Raw genomic sequence first — 18,533 nt, forward strand, 5'->3', positions numbered from 1 at the left:
TACACTAACAACAAACTACCCGAAAAAGAAATTAAGAAAACAATCCCTTTCACAACTGCATACAAAAGAATTAAATACCTAGGAATAAATCCAACCAAGGAGGAGAAAGATCTGTAAGCTGAAAACTTTAAGATATTGATGAAAGAAATTAAAGACAAATAAATGAAAAGATACCCCATGTTCCTGGATTGGAATAATTAATATTGTGAAAATCTCCATGTAAAAATTTCCAAAGCAATCTACAGATTCAATACAATCAATTCCTATCAAAATTCCAATGGCATTTTTCACATAAATACATCAAACAATCCTAAAATTTGTATGGAACCACAAAGACACTGAATAGCAAAAGCAATCTTGAGAACGAAGAACAAAGGTGGAAGCATCATACTTCCTGATTTCAAACTACTTTAAAAAGCTATAGTAATCAAAAAAGTATGGTACTGGCATAAAAACAGACATATAGACCAATGGAACAGAATTGAGAGCCCAGAAATAAACCCACATATTTATCATCAACTGATTTTCAACAAGGCTGCCAAGAATACTTAAGGGGGAAAGGACAGTCTCTTCAATAAACAGTGTGGGGAAAGCTGATGGCCACATGCAAAAGAATTAAATGGAACCCTTATCTTACATCATATACAAAAACCAACTCAAAATGAATTAAAGACTTAAATGTAAGACCTGAAACCATAAAACTACAGAAAAACATGTAGGAAAAAATGTCCTATACATCGGTCTTGGCAACAATTTTTTTGGATATGACACCAAAAGCACAGGCAAGAAAAGCAAAAATAAACAAGTGGGACACTACATTCCATTCAAAAGCTTTTGTACAGCCAAGGAAAGCATCAACAAAATGAAAAAGCAACCTACTGAACAGGAGAAAATAGTTACAGATCATGTACCTGATAAAGGGTTAATATCCGAAACATATAAGGAACTCACACAACTCAGTAGCAAAAAAAACTCTGATTAAAAAATGGGTAAAAGACCTAAATAGACATTTTTCCAAAGAAGACATACAGATGGCCAAGTGGCACATGAGAAGATGTTCAATATCTCTCATCACTAGGGATGTGCAAGTCAAAAACCACAATGAGGATCACCTCACACCTGTTAGAATTATTATCAAAAAAAGGTAACAAATAACAAGTGTTGGCAAGGATGTGAAGAAAAGGGACCCCCTGTGTATTATTGGTGGGAATGTAAATTGGTGCAGCCAATGGAACACTATGGAAAAGTGTGGAGGTTCCTCATGAACTTAAAAATAGCACTCACTACCACATGATCCAGCAATCCCACCAGTGGGCATATATACAAAGGAAAGGAAATCAGGATCTCAAAGATATATCTGCACCTCCATGTTCACTCGAGTATTATTTACAATAGCCAAGACGTGGAAACAACCTAGTCTACTGATGGATGAATGGATTAAAAAAAATGTGGTATATACACACACACACACACACACACACACACACAGTGGAATATTATTCCACAAGAAAGAAGGAAATCCTGTCATTTGCAAAAACATGAATGAATCTGGAGAATATTATGCTAAGTGAAATAAGTCAGACAGAACCCCAAAAAACTACACAATGTCACATATATGTGGAATCTAAAAAAACTGAACACATGGAACCAGAGGGTAGAACCATGGCTGCCAGGGGCTGGAGGTGGGAAAATGGAGATGTTGATCCAAGGGTACAAACTTTCAGTTATAAGATGAATAAGTTCTGGGGATCTAATGTACAGCGTGGTGATTATAATTAATAATACTGTATTGTGTACTTGAAATTTGCTGAGAGTAGATCTTGTGTTCTCAGCATACCAAAAAAAAAAAAGGTAAGTATGTGAAGTGATGGATATCAAACCATCATGTTGCTGTATACCTTAAGTATAATTTTTATGTGTCAATTATACCTAAATAAAGCTAGAAAAAACTGTAACCTCCCCTACCATGATTTGTCTTTTTCACTGTGTTTATCACCCTTACATTATATAACACGAACTTATTTATTATGTGTATTATGAATAGTCTGTCTCTGCCCGATAAGACGTAAGCACCAGTAGGGCAAAGGCTTTCATCGATCATATTCACTGATGTGTCCTAAGTAAATCTGGCACGTGGTGGGTTTTGAATAAGTATTTTTTTTATTTAAAAAAAATAAAAAAGAATAAGTGAAGCAAGTGTTCCAGATGTAGAGCATCGGCTCCTGAGAGATAGACACACGATGGTTGTGGGCCCGGGCTCAGGAAGCGGGAAGCAGATGGAAGCCAGTGGGCTCAATGAGTTCAGGGTGCGGGACAGAGTGCACTGGGAGGGCGCCCAGAGGCGCGGGGGAACCCCCGGAGGCAGGCGCGTGTTCTATGCACAGCACAGGTATGATGGACTCCCTGAGGCCAGGAAAGAACCACTTGAAAGGAAGAAGGGAGCTCACATATCCTGCTCCACAGTGCCTGCTCCACCAGCTGGCCTGGAAGACCTCATGCTCACAGAGCCCCAAACACACTGGCAAGAGGAGAGAAGGGTCTGGCCTCAGAAGTGGGAAATAATGAGCCCCAGACTGAGCACTGCTCCACTCATGCCTAACAAATCATAAAACAAGATATGAAAGGATCAATTTGTTTCCAAGTAACTTTGTGGCATCCTGGAACAAGAACCAAAATATTTATAGAAATATAAAAATATTAAGTACCTAACAAAGTCAAATCCAGTCCAACCAAAAATTACAGTGAGTGTAAAGAAACCTATCCTGCACAGATGTTAACATTAACTGACAAAGACATTGTAATGGTTATCCTACCTGTACCCCACATGCTCCAAAGGTTAGGTAGAAACATGAAAAATATAAAATAAGACCCAAATAGAATTTGTACAGATGAAAACTACAATGTCTGATATCAAAAATATAGTTTGTGAAATTAACAACTGATCAGATAGAAGACTAGTGAACTTGAAGATATAAGAGAAACTTTCCAAAATGAAACAGAGAAATAAGATTTTTTTTAAAAAGGACAGAGGATCACTTCGAGGGACTTAATATAGGTATAACCAGAGATCATGTAGGAGAAGAAATGGCAAGGTGGGGGAGGAGCATTTGAAGAAATTACAGCCAAGATATTCCAAGTTTGATGAAAACATTTACAAATCACAGATCAAGAAGCTCAACAAACCCCAACCACAAGAAACAAGAAGATTACCTTTAAGACACATCATAATCAAAATACTCAAAACCACTATAATGAGGAAAATCTTAAAAGCAGCAAGATTTTAAACAGTGGAACAAAGTTAAGGATGATAGCGTTATCAGAAATAATGCAGGTAAAAAGAGAGCACCACAGCATCTTTAAGGCCAAGAGAGGGAGATCAGGATTTACACACAGGAATAAAGAATACCAGAAATGCTAACTGCATGGATAAGTATGGAAGCTTGCTTTTTTATAAAATACCATTTTCCAGTACAAGGAACCAAGGTTCCTTGGAGAAATGACTGATTCTAGGACCAGAGCAGGGAGAATGAGAACAAAACAACAACAACAACAACAACAACAAACCCTTCACTGATGGGGTAGGTCAGATGGAGGAGCCAACTAGAAGAGCTTCCAATGGCCAAAGGTAGAGCATCTGAGCAATCAAATAAAGCAGTGATGATTTTTACACATGGATACAATAAACACCCATGAGTCCACACTGATACAAGTCAATGGCTGAACAAATAAATAAATGAGGGAGAAGAGACAAATCCCTATGCATGAAAGTTCCAAGTTATTTACGTAGATTCTCTGCCCTCATGAAGGGGTCATTCCTTAAGTGTAGGCTGGGTACAGTCAGTGACTTCCTTCCAAAGAGCACCACATGGAAAGAGGGAGGAAAAAAAGAGTAACTTCACAGTTGAGAAAGCTAATAATAAACCTACTTCAGCCAACTGGTCATGGTCAACATCAACTGCAATAAATCATGCTGATAGTATGTACCCTTAAAATGATGGGATGAAAACTGCTTTTGACCTCTGTGGTATTCCTTCCCTCAAACCCATCACGATGAGAAAAACATCAAATGAATTCCAGTACCATACAAAATAACTGACCAGTACTGCTCAAAACTATCAAGGTTATCAAAAACAAGTAAAGTCTGAGAAACTGTTACACCCAAGAGGAGCCTAAGAACACATATCAACTAAATGTAACATGGTGTCCTGGGACAGAAAAAGGACATTAGGTAAAACGTACCAACACTGGTTCAGTAATTGTGGCAAATATATCATATAAATGTAAAATGTTAACAGGAGAAAATGAATGCTGCGTCTATGGGAACTCTCTGTACTCAATCTTCTCAATTTTTCTGTAAGTCTAAAGCTATTCTAAAACAAATAGCAAGGTGAGAGACTCAAACCTAACCATGTCAATTACCGCAGTAAACGTTAATGTTCTAAACATTTAAATTAAAGGCAGAGACCATAGTATCTGACTTATGATCCAAATACTGGTTCTTTGAGATGAATAAAATTGACAAATCTCTACCCAGATTGACTAGGGGGTGGAGGGGAGAAAAGACATAAATTACCAATTAACAGGAATGAGTGATGTGACATGACTACAGATTCTACAGATATTAAAAGTATAAACAGAATATTATGAGCAATTCTATGCAATAACTGAAAATTTAGATGAAATGGACAAAGTACATAAGTAAAGACATAAGTAACCAAAGCTTTCTCAAGAAGAAATATACCTGAGTAGCCCTATATAAAAAAACAAACTGTAGCTGACAACTTTCCCACAATCAATACTCTAGGCTCAGATGGCTTCATTCTTCATTTAAGGAAGAAATAAACTCTTCCCAAAAATTTAATAGGAGGGAAAACATCAAAAATAAAACTATAGAGCAATATTCCTCATGAACACAAGTGTACAAATTCTAAGCAAAATTATAGCCAGTCTAATCCAACAATGTATCAGAAGTGTATTACATCCTGACCCAGTGAGGCTTACCCCAGGAATTTAAGGTTGGTTAAACATTTAAAAAAAAAATCAATGTAATTCATCTTAACACATTAAAAAAGAAAAAAATATTTGATCATTGCCATAGATGAAGAAAAAGTATCACAAATTCCTCTTTAACCATTCCTCTTTACAACTCTAACCAAATCATAACAGAAGGGTACCTGTCAACCGATAAAGGTCATATATGCAGAACTACAACTAACATTATACTTAATGGTGAAAGACAATGTTTTCCTCCCTAAGATCAGTCAGATGTTTGCTCTCACCACATCTGTTCACCTTTGTAAGGAAGGATCTAATTAGTGCAACCAGGCAAGATAAAGGAATAAAAGGCACCAAATTGGATAGGAAATAAAACTGAATTTATTCACAGATAACATGATAGCCTATATAGAACATCCAACAGAATCTACAAAATAGTTTCTAAAACTAATAAGTGAGCTTAACAAGTTTTCAGGGTATGATATCAATTTATAAAAATTAATTATATTTCTATCTACTGGTAACAAATAGTTGCAGATTGAATTTTTAAAAACCACTTACAATAGCACCAAAAAATATGAGATACTTAAGGATAAATTGGACAAAAGATGTGAAAAGCCAGTAGGTTGAAAACTGAAAAATACAGTCAAGAGAGATTAAAGAAGATCTGAACAAGTGGAGACATACACCATGTCATGAACAGCCAGCCAAGATGTCAATCTTCTCCAGCTGATCTACAGTCAATGAAATCCCAACAAAAATCTCAGCATTCTATAGAAATTGACCGGCTCATTCTAATTTGCATGGAAATGGAAAGGACCTAGAATAGCCAAAATAACTCTGAAAAAGAACAAAACTGGAAGGCTAATACTACCTGTTTTTAAGAATTATTTACAGTAAGCAAAACAGCGTGGTTTTGTTGTCCCAAGAGATGGATGGAGAAGACACAGTCCAGAGACAAACCGACACACTCAGGGACAAATGATTCTGACAGAGGCACAAAGGCAGTGCAGTGGGGAAAGGAGAGTCTTTCTGACGAATGGTACTGGAACAGTTTCTGACGAATGGTACTGGAACAGTTGCATATCTACATGTGAGAAAAAAACAAAAAAGAACTTTGCTTCACACCTCACACCACATACAAAAATTAACTTAAAATGGGCCACAGACCTAAAAAATGTAAAATTTATGGGCTTCCCTGGTGGCGCAGTGGTTGGGAGTCTGCCTGCCAATGCAGGGAACACGGGTTCGAGCCCTGGTCTGGGAGGATCCCACATGCCGGGGAGCAAATGGGCCCGTGAGCCACAATTGCTGAGCCTGCGCGTCTGGAGCCTGTGCTCCGCAACAAGAGAGGCTGCGATGGTGAGAGGCCCGCGCACCGTGATGAAGGGTGGCCCCCGCTTGCCGCGACTGGAGAGGGCCCTCGCGCAGAGACGAGGATCCAGCACAGCCATAAATAAATAAATAAAGCACACCTAGTATAGTGTAATTAAAAAAAAAAATGTAAAATTTAAAATCATACAACTTATAGTAGAAAAGCTTTGCAACCTTGAATTAAATAAGGATTTCGCAAGAAAAACACCAAAAGCAAGATCCATAATTGGACGATACAGAAGATTTTAAACTTTTGCTTTTCAAAAGATACTGTTAGGAGAACAAAAAGACAAGCCACAGACTGGAAGGATGTATTTGCAAGTTACATATCTGGTAAAGACTTGTGTCCAAAGAACTCTCAACTCTATAATAAATCAACCCAGTAAGAAAATGGGCAAAAGACTTGAACAGACTCTTCACCAAAGAAAACATACACACACGAAAAGATGTTTTGCACCGTTAGTCATTAGGAAAATACAAAGTAAAACCACAATAAGATTCCACTGCCTACCTTTTAGAATGGCTAACATTAAAAAGACTGACCGTATCAAGTGCTGGTGAGGACGTGGAGCTGCTGTAGCTCTGATCCACTGCAGGCGGGAGTGCAAAGGGTACAGCTACGGAACACAGCTCTACCATTTCTTAAAAAGATAAACCTATGCCTAACAGATGATGCATCTACTCCATTCCTATGTATTTACCCAAGAGAAATGAAAACATATGTACATACAAACCCCTGTTTATAAATGTCCATAGCAGCCTTATTTGTAAGAGCCTCAAACTGGAAACAATCCAAATATTCATCAGCAGGTGAATAGAAAAACAAACTGTGGTATATGATGGAATGGAATACTATTTGGCAATAAAAAGGAAAGGCCCATAAATGTTATTACATGAATGAGTCTCAAAATTAGTAAGTAAAAAAAGCCTGAGGAAAAGAGCACATACTATAAAACTCCGTTTACATAAAATTCTAGAAAACCCCAAACTAATCTACAGTGACAGGAAGCAGATGAGCGGTTGGCAGGGGCAGGGAGCGGGCAGGAGGAAGGGCACAGGTAGCTTCGTTATCTTGACTGGGTCATCGTTTTTCATGTGTACACACACCTCATCAAATTAGGTAGAGAAATCAGTGAGGAAGGGAAGAATCAGCAAGTCAATTCTAGAATGCACTGAATACTGTGCTTTAAACTAAGGAAAATAAAACTTATAGAAAGGCTAGGATATTCCAAACATGTGATGTTTATGGTACATCAATTATGCTTCATTAATGCTCTATACACCAAGGTTGGTAGGTGTGAAACAGCCGTCCAGAAGCTGGGCTGCACAGGGCCACGCAGCCCCACTAGTCCGAGACCGTGAACGGAAAATGAGACCATTCCACACTGCTATAATTTTTTCTTCAGCCACATCTGTCTATCTGCTCAGGAACAGACACAGAGTAGGTAGAGAATTATCTTTAAACAAGTTGGAGGCATTTGCTAAGCAACTGTGAAGAAGTTAGATGCAAGGAAGTAACTGAAATGATGGTCTGTGTAATTCAGGCAGAGTGAGGAGGGAAGCAAGGGTCCAGGTGGGCATGTGACCACAAAGGTCAGTGAGTGCCAACCGAAGCAGCAACCGTGCGGATGAGGTCTTCGTGAGGCCCCTTCAAGGGGAAAACAAACAAATATTTAATGCCAAACACTTACACGGTGCTTATTATGTACCTCTCGTACATAACACCACAGCTGGTGGTGAGAAAGGGAGGGCAGGCTTTCTCAGTCATGTAAACTTCTCTAACCCAAGCGTGTCTCCAGACAGTCACACAGGGGCCTGAACACGCTCCACAGGCAGCTGCTCTGCTCAACTGCTGGCAGCCAATTTGGGGGAGCTATTTCTTTCCACTCAACCTTTCCCATCGAACTGGCAATAATGAGAGTGTAGCCTACCCCTTAGGTCTGTTGGGGTTTTAAAAATTGTTTGGTCTTTTAGATCAAGGCAGAAACAAAATCAGAGGCGAGCAATTGGTGTCCCATTACCTACAGCCATTTCTATGCTGGCCCACACCCTGGACCCCAAAAGAGAACTGCTCTCTTCCTCTTTTCCTTCTTCTGAAAAGCTTTAAATATCCCTTTTACAGAAAGCCAACTCCTTTCGGGTTTGACTCTCAATTTCGACATTAACGTTCCCTCTCTGTACTTTTATCGACGTTTTGCCCTACAGTCAGTTTTCCGCTTCTCCTATTTAAATCTGATTTGCCTTTCAGGAACTATTCAGGTCTTACATTCCCTGTGAGGCCTCTGGACCAGAACCTCTCACCTCTGCATCAACAGAAGAGTCAGTTTAAAGGAGAATCAAAGGAAGCAGTGAAAGGTACACTGTTTAGGGAAAGATTTAACAAGCTGAATTTTTAAAAGCACACAAACCTCTGAACAGGGCGAGGGTGGCCATTGTCAGTACATGTGTGCACAGAGGTATCGGACTGGAAATGGCCTGGGGCTCCGATGGCGTGTTGGGACCACCTAGTGTGCACCCCAGCTCGCTCCAGCCCCTCTGGCTCTGGCCTGCTCTCCACTAGGGTGGAGGAACCACTGTGGGGTCGGGGGGTCTGCACACATTTAGAGGGAATGGAACCAGCTCAAACTCAACCCTCAAGGCTTCTGTTCCAGCACCATGGGCCCCCCAAACCACCCTCCCCAGCCATCCTAGTTACCTGTTTCACCTAATTTCGTAGAGACAGAGAAAGTTAAACAAAATGAGAAGACAGAGGAATATGTTTCAAATGAAAGAAAAGGAAAAAACCCTGTAAAAACCCCTAATGAAACAGATAAATAATTTACCAGATAAAAAATTCAAAGCATTAGTAATAAGAATGCTAACTGAACTAGGGGAAGGATAGATGAACACAGTGAGAATTTTAACGAGAAACTAGGAAACATAAAAAAGAACCAGTTGGAACTGAAGAATACAATAACTGAAATGTGAAAGACAGTACAGGAAATGAAAGCAGACTAGGCGACACAGAAGAACACATAAGTGATCTAGAAGATAGAATAATGGAAATCATCCAATAAGAACAGCAAAGAGAAAAATAAATTTTTTAAAATGAGGATAGTTTGGGACTTCCTTGGTGGCATAGTGGTTAAGAATCCACCTGCCAATGCAAGGGACATGGGTTCAAGCCCTGGTCCAGGAAGATCCCACATGCTGTGGAGCAACTAAGCCTGTGCATCACAACTACTGAAGCCCACGTGCCTAGAGCCTGTGCTCTGCAACAAGAGAAGCCACCACAATGAGAAGCCCAGGCACCACCACAACGAGTAGCCCCCACTCGCCGCAGCTAGAGAAAGCCCGCGTGCACCAACAAAGACCCAACACAGCCAAAAAAATAAATAAATGAAATGAAATGAAATGAGGATAGTTTAAGGGACCTCTGGGACAACATCAAGCATACTAACAATCACATTATAGGGGTTCCAGAAGGAGGAAAGAGAGAGAAGCGGGTAGAAAATGTATCTGATGAAATTATGGCTGGAAACTTCCCAAGGCTGAAGAAGTAAACAGATATCCAGGTACAGGAAGCACACAGGGTCCCAAACAAGATGAACCCAGGGACCCACACCACAACATATCATAATTAAAATGGTAAAGGTTACAGAGAGAATTCTAAAGACAACAAGAGAAAAACAAAGAGTCACATACAAGAGAACCCCCATAAGGCTATCAGCTGATTTTCCTGCTGAAATTCTGCAGGCCAGAAGGGAGTGACATGATATAATTAAAGTGCTGAAAGGGAAAAACCTGCAACCTAGGATACTCTATCCAGCAAGATTATCCTTCGGAATTGAAGAAGAGATTAAAGAACGTCTCAGACAAGCAAAAAACTAAAAGAATTCAATACTTAAACCTACACTAAAAGAAATGTTGAAGCGTCTTCTCGAAGTGGAAAAGAACTAAGAATCTATTGGAAAGGGAAAATCCCACTAGGAAAGGCAGACATATAGCAAGGAATGAAGATTACTTAAATAAGTCAGTATGTAGATAAGGATACAAACTGTAAAAGCAACTATAACTACAATGCACAGTTAAGGGAGAAACAAGAATATACAAAATGACATCAAAAACAAAATGTGGGGGAGAGGAGTAAAAAAAGAAGGATCTTTTAGAATGTGTTTGAACTTAAATGACTATCAGTTTAAAACAAGTAGATATAGTTATAGGTTAACATATATGAGGAACCCCATGGTAACCACAAATCAAAAACCTACAACAGATACACAAAAGCTAGAGAGAAAAGAACACAAGCATGACACTAAAGAAATAATCAAACCACAAGGGAAAAAACAAAAAAGAAGAAATGAACAACGAATTAAAAATGCAACATAAAGAAGCCCATACTCTATATGAAAATGAATTTATAAAACAGCTTTACCCGTCTCGCTATTTTCAGGCGGTGATTCATACTCTGAGTGGTCCAGACCCAAAGTGCTCATGGCTGTCTGGTCTGACTCCGGTAAATCTGACAGTGCAGCATTCTCATGACTTTTGTCACCATCACCATTGGTGTCCAATCCTGTAATTAAGAATTTCACCCCAAAAGGCAGGGTTAGAAGAATAGCCTTCTCTTAAAACAAAACAAAAGACTTATACCTGCAGTTACTTGACCTTTTTAACTTGACTGTGAGAAACCTCGTTGCTCTTAAATACTGTCACTAACCATGACACAGATCTTAAACACTTTCCCAAAGATGAACTACAAGGAAACAAAGCCGAGGCCAAGAGGAAAGATGCCCCTCGCCCCCACCCACTCACCCTCCTGGCCACGGTCGGGCGTCGCCTCCCAGGCTGCGCTCACACTGCCATCCGCTGCACTACTTGCTTCCAAGCGTAACACAGGAGTCCCCCATACTTTTGCATTAGGGTTTAGCTCTGAAACCTTGGCCGTTGGTACCTAAGAAAAAATGTGATATATTCATTTGTATCCAAATTTCAATCAAATGCAATTTTACTTACTAATTCAGAGTTAAAACACATCCACCTTAGAGAATTTATGCGAAAAAGGCTGAACCTATTTACACGTACGTTTAGGATGAAATCAAGTGCAAAAGTAATAAAAGTTGATGTACTCAGAACTCAACTCACCAGCAGATTTTAAGTTCTTACTAAGTAGAAGGCTCTCTAGAAACAGGAATGAAAGAGCCCCTGCCTTCATGGAGATATCTGATCAACTGTGTAACTGATAAATAACTGGTGATCCAATTATCATCTCTGTTCCAGATTCCCAACACAATTCACAGATTTAGAAATCTGAATATCGATGGATAAAATGTTAAAATAAAGCTTGAACACTCACAGAAGTAAAGGCTGCAGAAAATGAAAGTCTGTCGGAGAGGTGCCTGGTGCGGCCACTCTTTGTGCTCATTTCCAGTTACTCGGCCTCCTCACTGTTCTGGACACACCGGGCCCTTCTGCTTGCCCGGCTCCATTTGACCAGAACACTCCCAGACATCCGCACGGCTGGCTCACGCCTTCACACCCCTTGCGGATTGCTGAGGTCTTCCCTGGCACACCCTACTAAACCCACAACCACCCCTGGATTTTTGCTCTCCTGCTTACAAACCTTGAGTGGCTCCCAAAATCTAAAAGAAGTTGACGTCCCGGGGACAGCTGCCCCCCCAAACTAACTCCAGTTCTACTGCCACGATTCTTGAGCAAAACCTAGCCAAACGATCTGCCTTTTCCCAGGCACCATAAGCCTTAACACCACTGTGCAGGGGCCAGAGCTTCCAAAGGGAGGGACAAGGTTCCAGGTCCCAGAAGCCCCCAGGTAGTGCCAGGCAGGAGCTCCAAACTGGGAGCAGCCTCACTGCATGACCCCAGAGATGCCGTCTCCAAGGTCAGGGGCACCATGATGAGCCAAGAAGGAAACATGTGGGTTAACAATCCTAAAAAAGAACAAATTCACCCTAGTTGGGGCGATTAAAGTTTGTAGTGAAAAATGAAATGATTTCTGAAATTGAGTGTAGAGACTGATGTGGATTAAAACTACAAAATATACTCTGTTCATACCTAGGAGGCGCGGGCAATAAACTTCATGCCCACAAAACCAGGCGCCTAAGTGAGGGCCTATCTGGAGTCCTTTTAAGTAAAGTACTGGATAGGGCAAAGAATAGGGTCCCCCTTCTCCTTCAAGAATATCATTCTCAAGAAGCACTTACTCTTCAGGCTCCCTTCTTAAATGACATCTAAACTTCCAGCTCATTTCTGGTCTCTGCTTCTGCACATCCACCCATCTCTCCAACAAATACTTCTGAAATTCTCACTAAGTGCCCGGTACAGCACGAGGCGATCAGAGTATCATGGGGAACAGGCAGAAACGACGGCTGCCTTGAGCACAGCAACGCAGAAGACGCTCTGCACCTCACAGACACCACTGCCCTTCTCAGCAGTTACACCTTTTCAATCTGTTCTCTTTTAACTCACATCTTTATTTTCTTTCCTATTCTAATACTCGCGTAAATCACCTTTTCTGGTTAGACCCAGTCTTGTCCTACCACATAACACACATCAAGTTTCCCACCCACGGAACATACTCCCCTGACCTCATGGACATGCTATACATTCTCTAAATTCCTAACACCAACCCACACTGGTCTTTTCCACTTTTAGCACCATCTGCAGTTGGCTACACTGCATCACCGACACACATTTTTTAGCTCACTAACACACACACACACAGAGACACACACACACATGGTCCTGGGAGCGCCCTGCCTGCAAGCAGCATCCCAGGGCCGTGTGCTCCTCCCCCTCTGCTCGCACCGCAAGGACATGTCCTGTCCTCTCTGCGGCCCAAGGGTTCCTGGACGTCCACCCTGGGCACACTTCACGGCTGACACCTGGCAGTCCTGAGCTCAGCATGGAGCTGCCTGAGAAACATGCAGAAGGAATGAATGTTTAATAACGTAATAACAGAAAATTCTACTTTCCACTATTTGACAACTTGTGCAAGGTTTTATGCCACAGCTGAATGGAACCCTATCTGTACACAATTTACTACTTCTAAAGCAGTAAATCAAGTATCAGGGACTTACCAGTTTTGAGCAGTTAACCAGTATTCAAGAGGTACTCTGAGGTGTGACACGGGATGCAAGAACAGAGACATGATTAAGGGGGAACGACATGACAGCTAGCACGAGGGCCTGCTGGGTGACAGGCGCACACCATGCACGTACCTGCGTTTAATCCTAACACCCTAGGAGGCAGTGGTCATCACACCCCATTTCACAAGGAAGAAAACCAAGGCAGAGAAAGGTTAAGTAACTTACCAACAAAAATTATGGTAATTAGAAAACTGTGTTCTAATATCAGGAAAAAACATTTATCAAGAGTTCATTAACTTCATGTAACTCACATGAGAAACAACTTGTACTAAAAATATTTCTTTAAAAATGTAGCTACTCTCTTGCAGTCTTAGGGACCTTCAACTGATTATCAACATCTCAAGTTTCATCTGCACAGCTTTCTAAGTCTTATTTTTCCACTGAAAAATCACAGCTAAGCAATGGTTATTAGAACCAGCAGTGAGCTGACCTTAATGGCCACATGCTGAAGCCATTCTATACAAATGACCAATGTTACTCTTTGAAGAGTACAGTATCCCCAAATTCTTGACACTCCAAAGAAACTTTCTAACCCTCTAAATGCTACGCTCCATTAACAAAAATAAATAACCTACCAACTCATAAACTTACATTTTCTGGCCAGGAAACAGAATGGTCCCACTGACAAGTTACTGAGTAGGAACTAGAGTAACTAACACCAGAGGAAGGGAAAGGCACATGGAGAACATAAAATAGGTGAGATAATGGAGGAAAAGAAGCACTCATTTTCTATTTTAAGTTAGCATGGACTATTCCTGGATTTGCCACTAAGTTTAGTAAGGCTTTACAGTCATGACATCTGTAACTCTGGCTTTTTATTTGTAAAATGGAATAACAGTGGCTACTTAATTTAAGACTAGTTTAAAAAGATGTCTGTACAAGCACTTTGAGAACTGGAGTTCTGAAAAAAGAGCACTCTCATTAAATGTAGTCTGTCAAATCAGAATACTGTTGGGCACATCTCACAATTGAAAAGCTAATTCAGAACAGTGCACACGTACCTCACCCACGTGTGTAAGAGCAGGACCCATGTGCACTCTACTTGAGGTACAGGCACGGACTCTCACAGCCAGGTGTCAACCACATCCACTGATGGAAATGATTAGGTAGTGTTTTGCCTCCATAACTACTTAAGGAACAAAACTGATTAACTTGAATGTAACTGTTTCTGGTAAAACTCCCAAATGTGGGCATGGAAAGGAAAGAAAGGAGGTTAATGGATAAATTATAGGATTTAATTTCTACTTGTTTATTTCCATATAATAGGCATAACACTGGAGCCACATCTATCTCCTTACTATTACCATTTTTCTTGCCTAATGCAACAAAAATCACTAAAAATAAACTACTGATTGAATGAATGAGATTTTGCTATTACAAGTATGCAGGTCCAAAGGACAGCTTTAAGAGCAAGACTAACTTCCTGTTTGTTGAATGTTTCATTTATTACAGAAATTCTAGGAAGATGCTCAAACTAGCTGCCCGTTGCAGGATCATTTGCGAAGGTTCTTCCAAACCAGTGGGACCTGAGCACTGAGGTCCAAAAAGCTCTGCGGTGCTTCTGACTAAAAGAAGACAGAACCAAGATTTTGGAGCCAGTTAAAAGCATCAAGTTCTACCTCCCTTAGATGGTTACCATACAAAAACAGTGGAAAGCACAGATTTTAATGCCGCTATATTCTGCAACTGTAAACTTCTTAGAAGTGACTTGAAACACCCAATGGGCCAAAAGTTTGTTCCGCTCCAACAAGGGGCCGGTGGTGAGGACAGGATGGATGAAGACTGAGGGGAGCAGCCTCTGGGGACACATGCATCTGATGACCAGCATGCAGGGGTTAGTGCTAACGAGAGTTGACACGTAGATTCTGGCTTAAATATACTATCCAGTGAACCAAATTCATGTTCTTCAGTTTGGAAATGGTTAAATTGATGTTATACTAACTTATAGCTTTACAATAACATTCAAACAACTGCCAATTGTTTAGAATAAATCTTTGTTAATCTGAGTTAAAAGCAATCAAAATGAAAGATTAGCACATCACTGCACAATAAGAACTGGTACAGCATACTTACTAACTGTCCACCTCTCTCTTGCCATCCCCAAATAACACCATCTTCTGCCACTGGTAGCTGATAAGGGGGCTTTTCCATCCAAAACAAAGAGATCTCTAGGTCCTGTGGCTTACTGTGCAGGTCCTCACTAAATATCTGCTCTTCTAATGTGTCTTTCGCAGATGTATTAGTCCACGGGCAGCCCACTTGATATCCACAACCATCTGCCAGCCCTTCAGAAAACATCTGTCTTGCCAACTCTGCCATCGGGTAACAGGAAAGTTCATTCAAAAACTGGGAGTACAGTTCCTCTGGGAAGCTCTGCAAATCCCCCTTTGAGGGCTTTTCAGATATGAGTGGTAGAACAGTGTCCTTGCAACCTGGTACTGCTACTTCCTTGCTGTCACCTGGGATGACGGGAATCACCTGCGGACCATCGAGAGGAGCAGCTGAGTATCCGTCCACTTCGGCAGGGTCAACACCAGCCAAGCAGGAGCACCCCGCACGAGCGCCCCCTAACTCCATTCTTCCAAAGATCACCTTTGAACTTCCCACCAAACCCACTTCCCCATGTAACCCAGGTCCCTGCACAGTGGGCCTGGCACCCCTTTGTCTGAAACGGCGTGCATGTCTACTTGTCCCGCGCAGACCCACACAGCTGATGATGCCGGGACCACTGCCGCCTTCCTTCAGACAAAGCGTCTCCTCCTCTTCTCCACCAAGCAGCTCTGGTTTTCCCACCCCCAATGCACGTCCACCGGAGGCATCAGAAACTTCTTCAGCTGATTCGGAGAAAACCTGCTTCAGTCGTGGGCTCCCACCATTGTCCACAGAGTTCATCTGCACTACTTCTGACTCCCACGCACCTGGACTCGAACTCTGGTTTAAAGCTGGCACAAGGCTAAGATCTTCATATCTGTCGTCATTCACTCTACAAGTTTCATCATTTTTTTCTACTTGATTTGTAACAAAGTCAGGGTTTTTTGCTACACTAGAACTAACACAAGCCAGCACATCCTGACTGCGCACCGCCTTGCATTTTTGTGCATTTGTTTCCCAGTCAAAGGCTGTTTTAGGGTCTGACTGGACACTTCCTATGTCAATTTTACTGGTTTCTCTGTGACTGGCTCTCAGTGATTCTCGTTCAGCACTTTCTAGTCTGTGAGGGTGACTCTCTGAGCTCTTCACACACGTTTCATCCTCTGTTTCACTTTCCTCTTCAGCGCAGGTGAAAATACACGCAGAGGAAATGAAGTCACTCTTGAGCCACCTGTAGCCATAGAGAGACGCGCCGTTTCGGGGCACTTCCTGTGAGTTTCGGAACACTCCCTCCACGTCTGCTGCCTGCACTGCACACGTTACATCACCGATCTGGGCCTTGCTGGCCCTAATGTCTGCACTCAGATGTACCTGACAGGCAGCTCTCCATTCAAAAGCCCTCGAACCACAACCCTCATCTTCAAAAATGCTAATTTCATCCTCATGTTGATAAGATGAACTATTTTGAGACTGCAAAGACAATTCTGCTTTGTTTGCAAGCTGGCTGCTTCCCACTTCCAAGCTGCAGTCACCCTGGTGCTGCTCCTCAAGCATCACTGGCCCCAGGAGGAGCTCAGTGCCCAGATCACCACAACTGTTAGGGGCTGATTCTTGGAAATTTGCATGAATAGGAAGACACTCATTTCCAAAGCTCAGTGAAGTGATATATCTTTCTGAACTTAAATTGATTCTATCTAGACTTATGGAAAGGAGACTGTCTGATCTGCTAACATCTAAACTGGAACAATCATTGTCTTTTAGTGGTTTTATAGAGTTATTTTCTCCTTCCTTTTCAGAGTTTAAACTCTGATCTACAGTACCTGTTATAGCACCAGAATCACCATTTCTTTCAACTTTTGAAGTGCCATTAATTAAATTAACATGCGAATCAGCCACCTGACCTCCCGGTCCTGAACTGCAGCGCTCTCTCCCTTCTGGGACAGTGCACACACACAGTAGCGAGTCAATGTCTGTGCTGATATTTAATGTGGGAAGTGTGCCAACATTATGTAATGCACTCCTTTCTGTGTAATCTTCAGGAAACCTGGTGGAAGTCTTTGCCTGCAGGTCACCAATGTTTACTTTACAGGGTGGGTCACCATCACTCAAAAGTTCAGAAATAGGTTCAGTTTTCTCGTTAAAAGCTTCCTTCCTTTCCCCTGGGAGTGGCCTGCCCTGTGGGGATGGCTCTGCCCGAGATGCCTCTGACTCCCCTGGCCCTTGGGCAGCATTGTCTGGTGGCCAGGCCCCTCCGCAGAACCCCTTGGAGGTGACAGCTGGACGACTCTCTGGAGCCTCAGCTGTTCCACGCACATGAGCACACAGCTCATCTCCAACGCCCGGGCCGTTAGGGTCAGTAACACAAATACTGTAAAACCCGCTCTCTCGTGAATTCCTACATCGTTTGTGGTCACCACAAATAGGATCTCCACCCTCCCTCTCCCCACGATTCAGACCTGCAGAGTTAGCAGCGCTGCCAATCTGAACAGTTACCGCTACCTCATTCTCTACTGCAGAGCCTTCCCAGGTGGCTGGGCGACAGCAGGGAGGGTGACTGCCAAGGCCCCGGTCGGAGGGCGCCGGGGCACGTGAGCGGGGTCCCTCGCCCTCAGGGAGGCCCCCGCTCAGAGGGGCGCAGGCACCTTCACCACCCCACCCGACAGCAGTGACGTCGGGGTTCTCGTCAGCCTCACCCACGCTTTCAGACCCAGTTAAGAACCCAGACATGGGAGAGAAGACCAAGTTAAGTGGCCGCCCTGGTGTTGTACCCTGTCTGTGCACCGGCCTCACAAAAACCCCGGCCCACACACCGGCCCTGCGTCCCACGCTGTGAAGTTCCTCACCTCCAAAACTACCGAATAATGAAGATAAAGTTTTACTTATCTTGTTCTCCGGTTCCTTCTCCTCCACAGATTTTTCTAACAGGCC

General features: G+C 42.1%; 1 protein-coding gene across 1 annotated transcript in view; it reads right to left on the reverse strand.

The window, feature by feature from the left end:
• The window catches only part of LARP4B (La ribonucleoprotein 4B), an 82,739-nt gene that overhangs the window by 22,075 nt on the left and 42,131 nt on the right, over window positions 1-18,533 (reverse strand). Inside the window, exons 4-5 of the mRNA XM_068559531.1 lie at window positions 11,164-11,302; window positions 10,784-10,924 (exon numbers count right to left, since the gene is read on the reverse strand). Coding sequence (XP_068415632.1) covers window positions 10,784-10,924; window positions 11,164-11,302 — 280 coding nt within the window. The remainder of the gene's footprint in view (window positions 1-10,783; window positions 10,925-11,163; window positions 11,303-18,533) is intronic.

The sequence above is a fragment of the Eschrichtius robustus genome, chromosome 1 (assembly GCF_028021215.1).
Source record: "Eschrichtius robustus isolate mEscRob2 chromosome 1, mEscRob2.pri, whole genome shotgun sequence".
Taxonomy (NCBI): Eukaryota; Metazoa; Chordata; class Mammalia; order Artiodactyla; family Eschrichtiidae; genus Eschrichtius; species Eschrichtius robustus.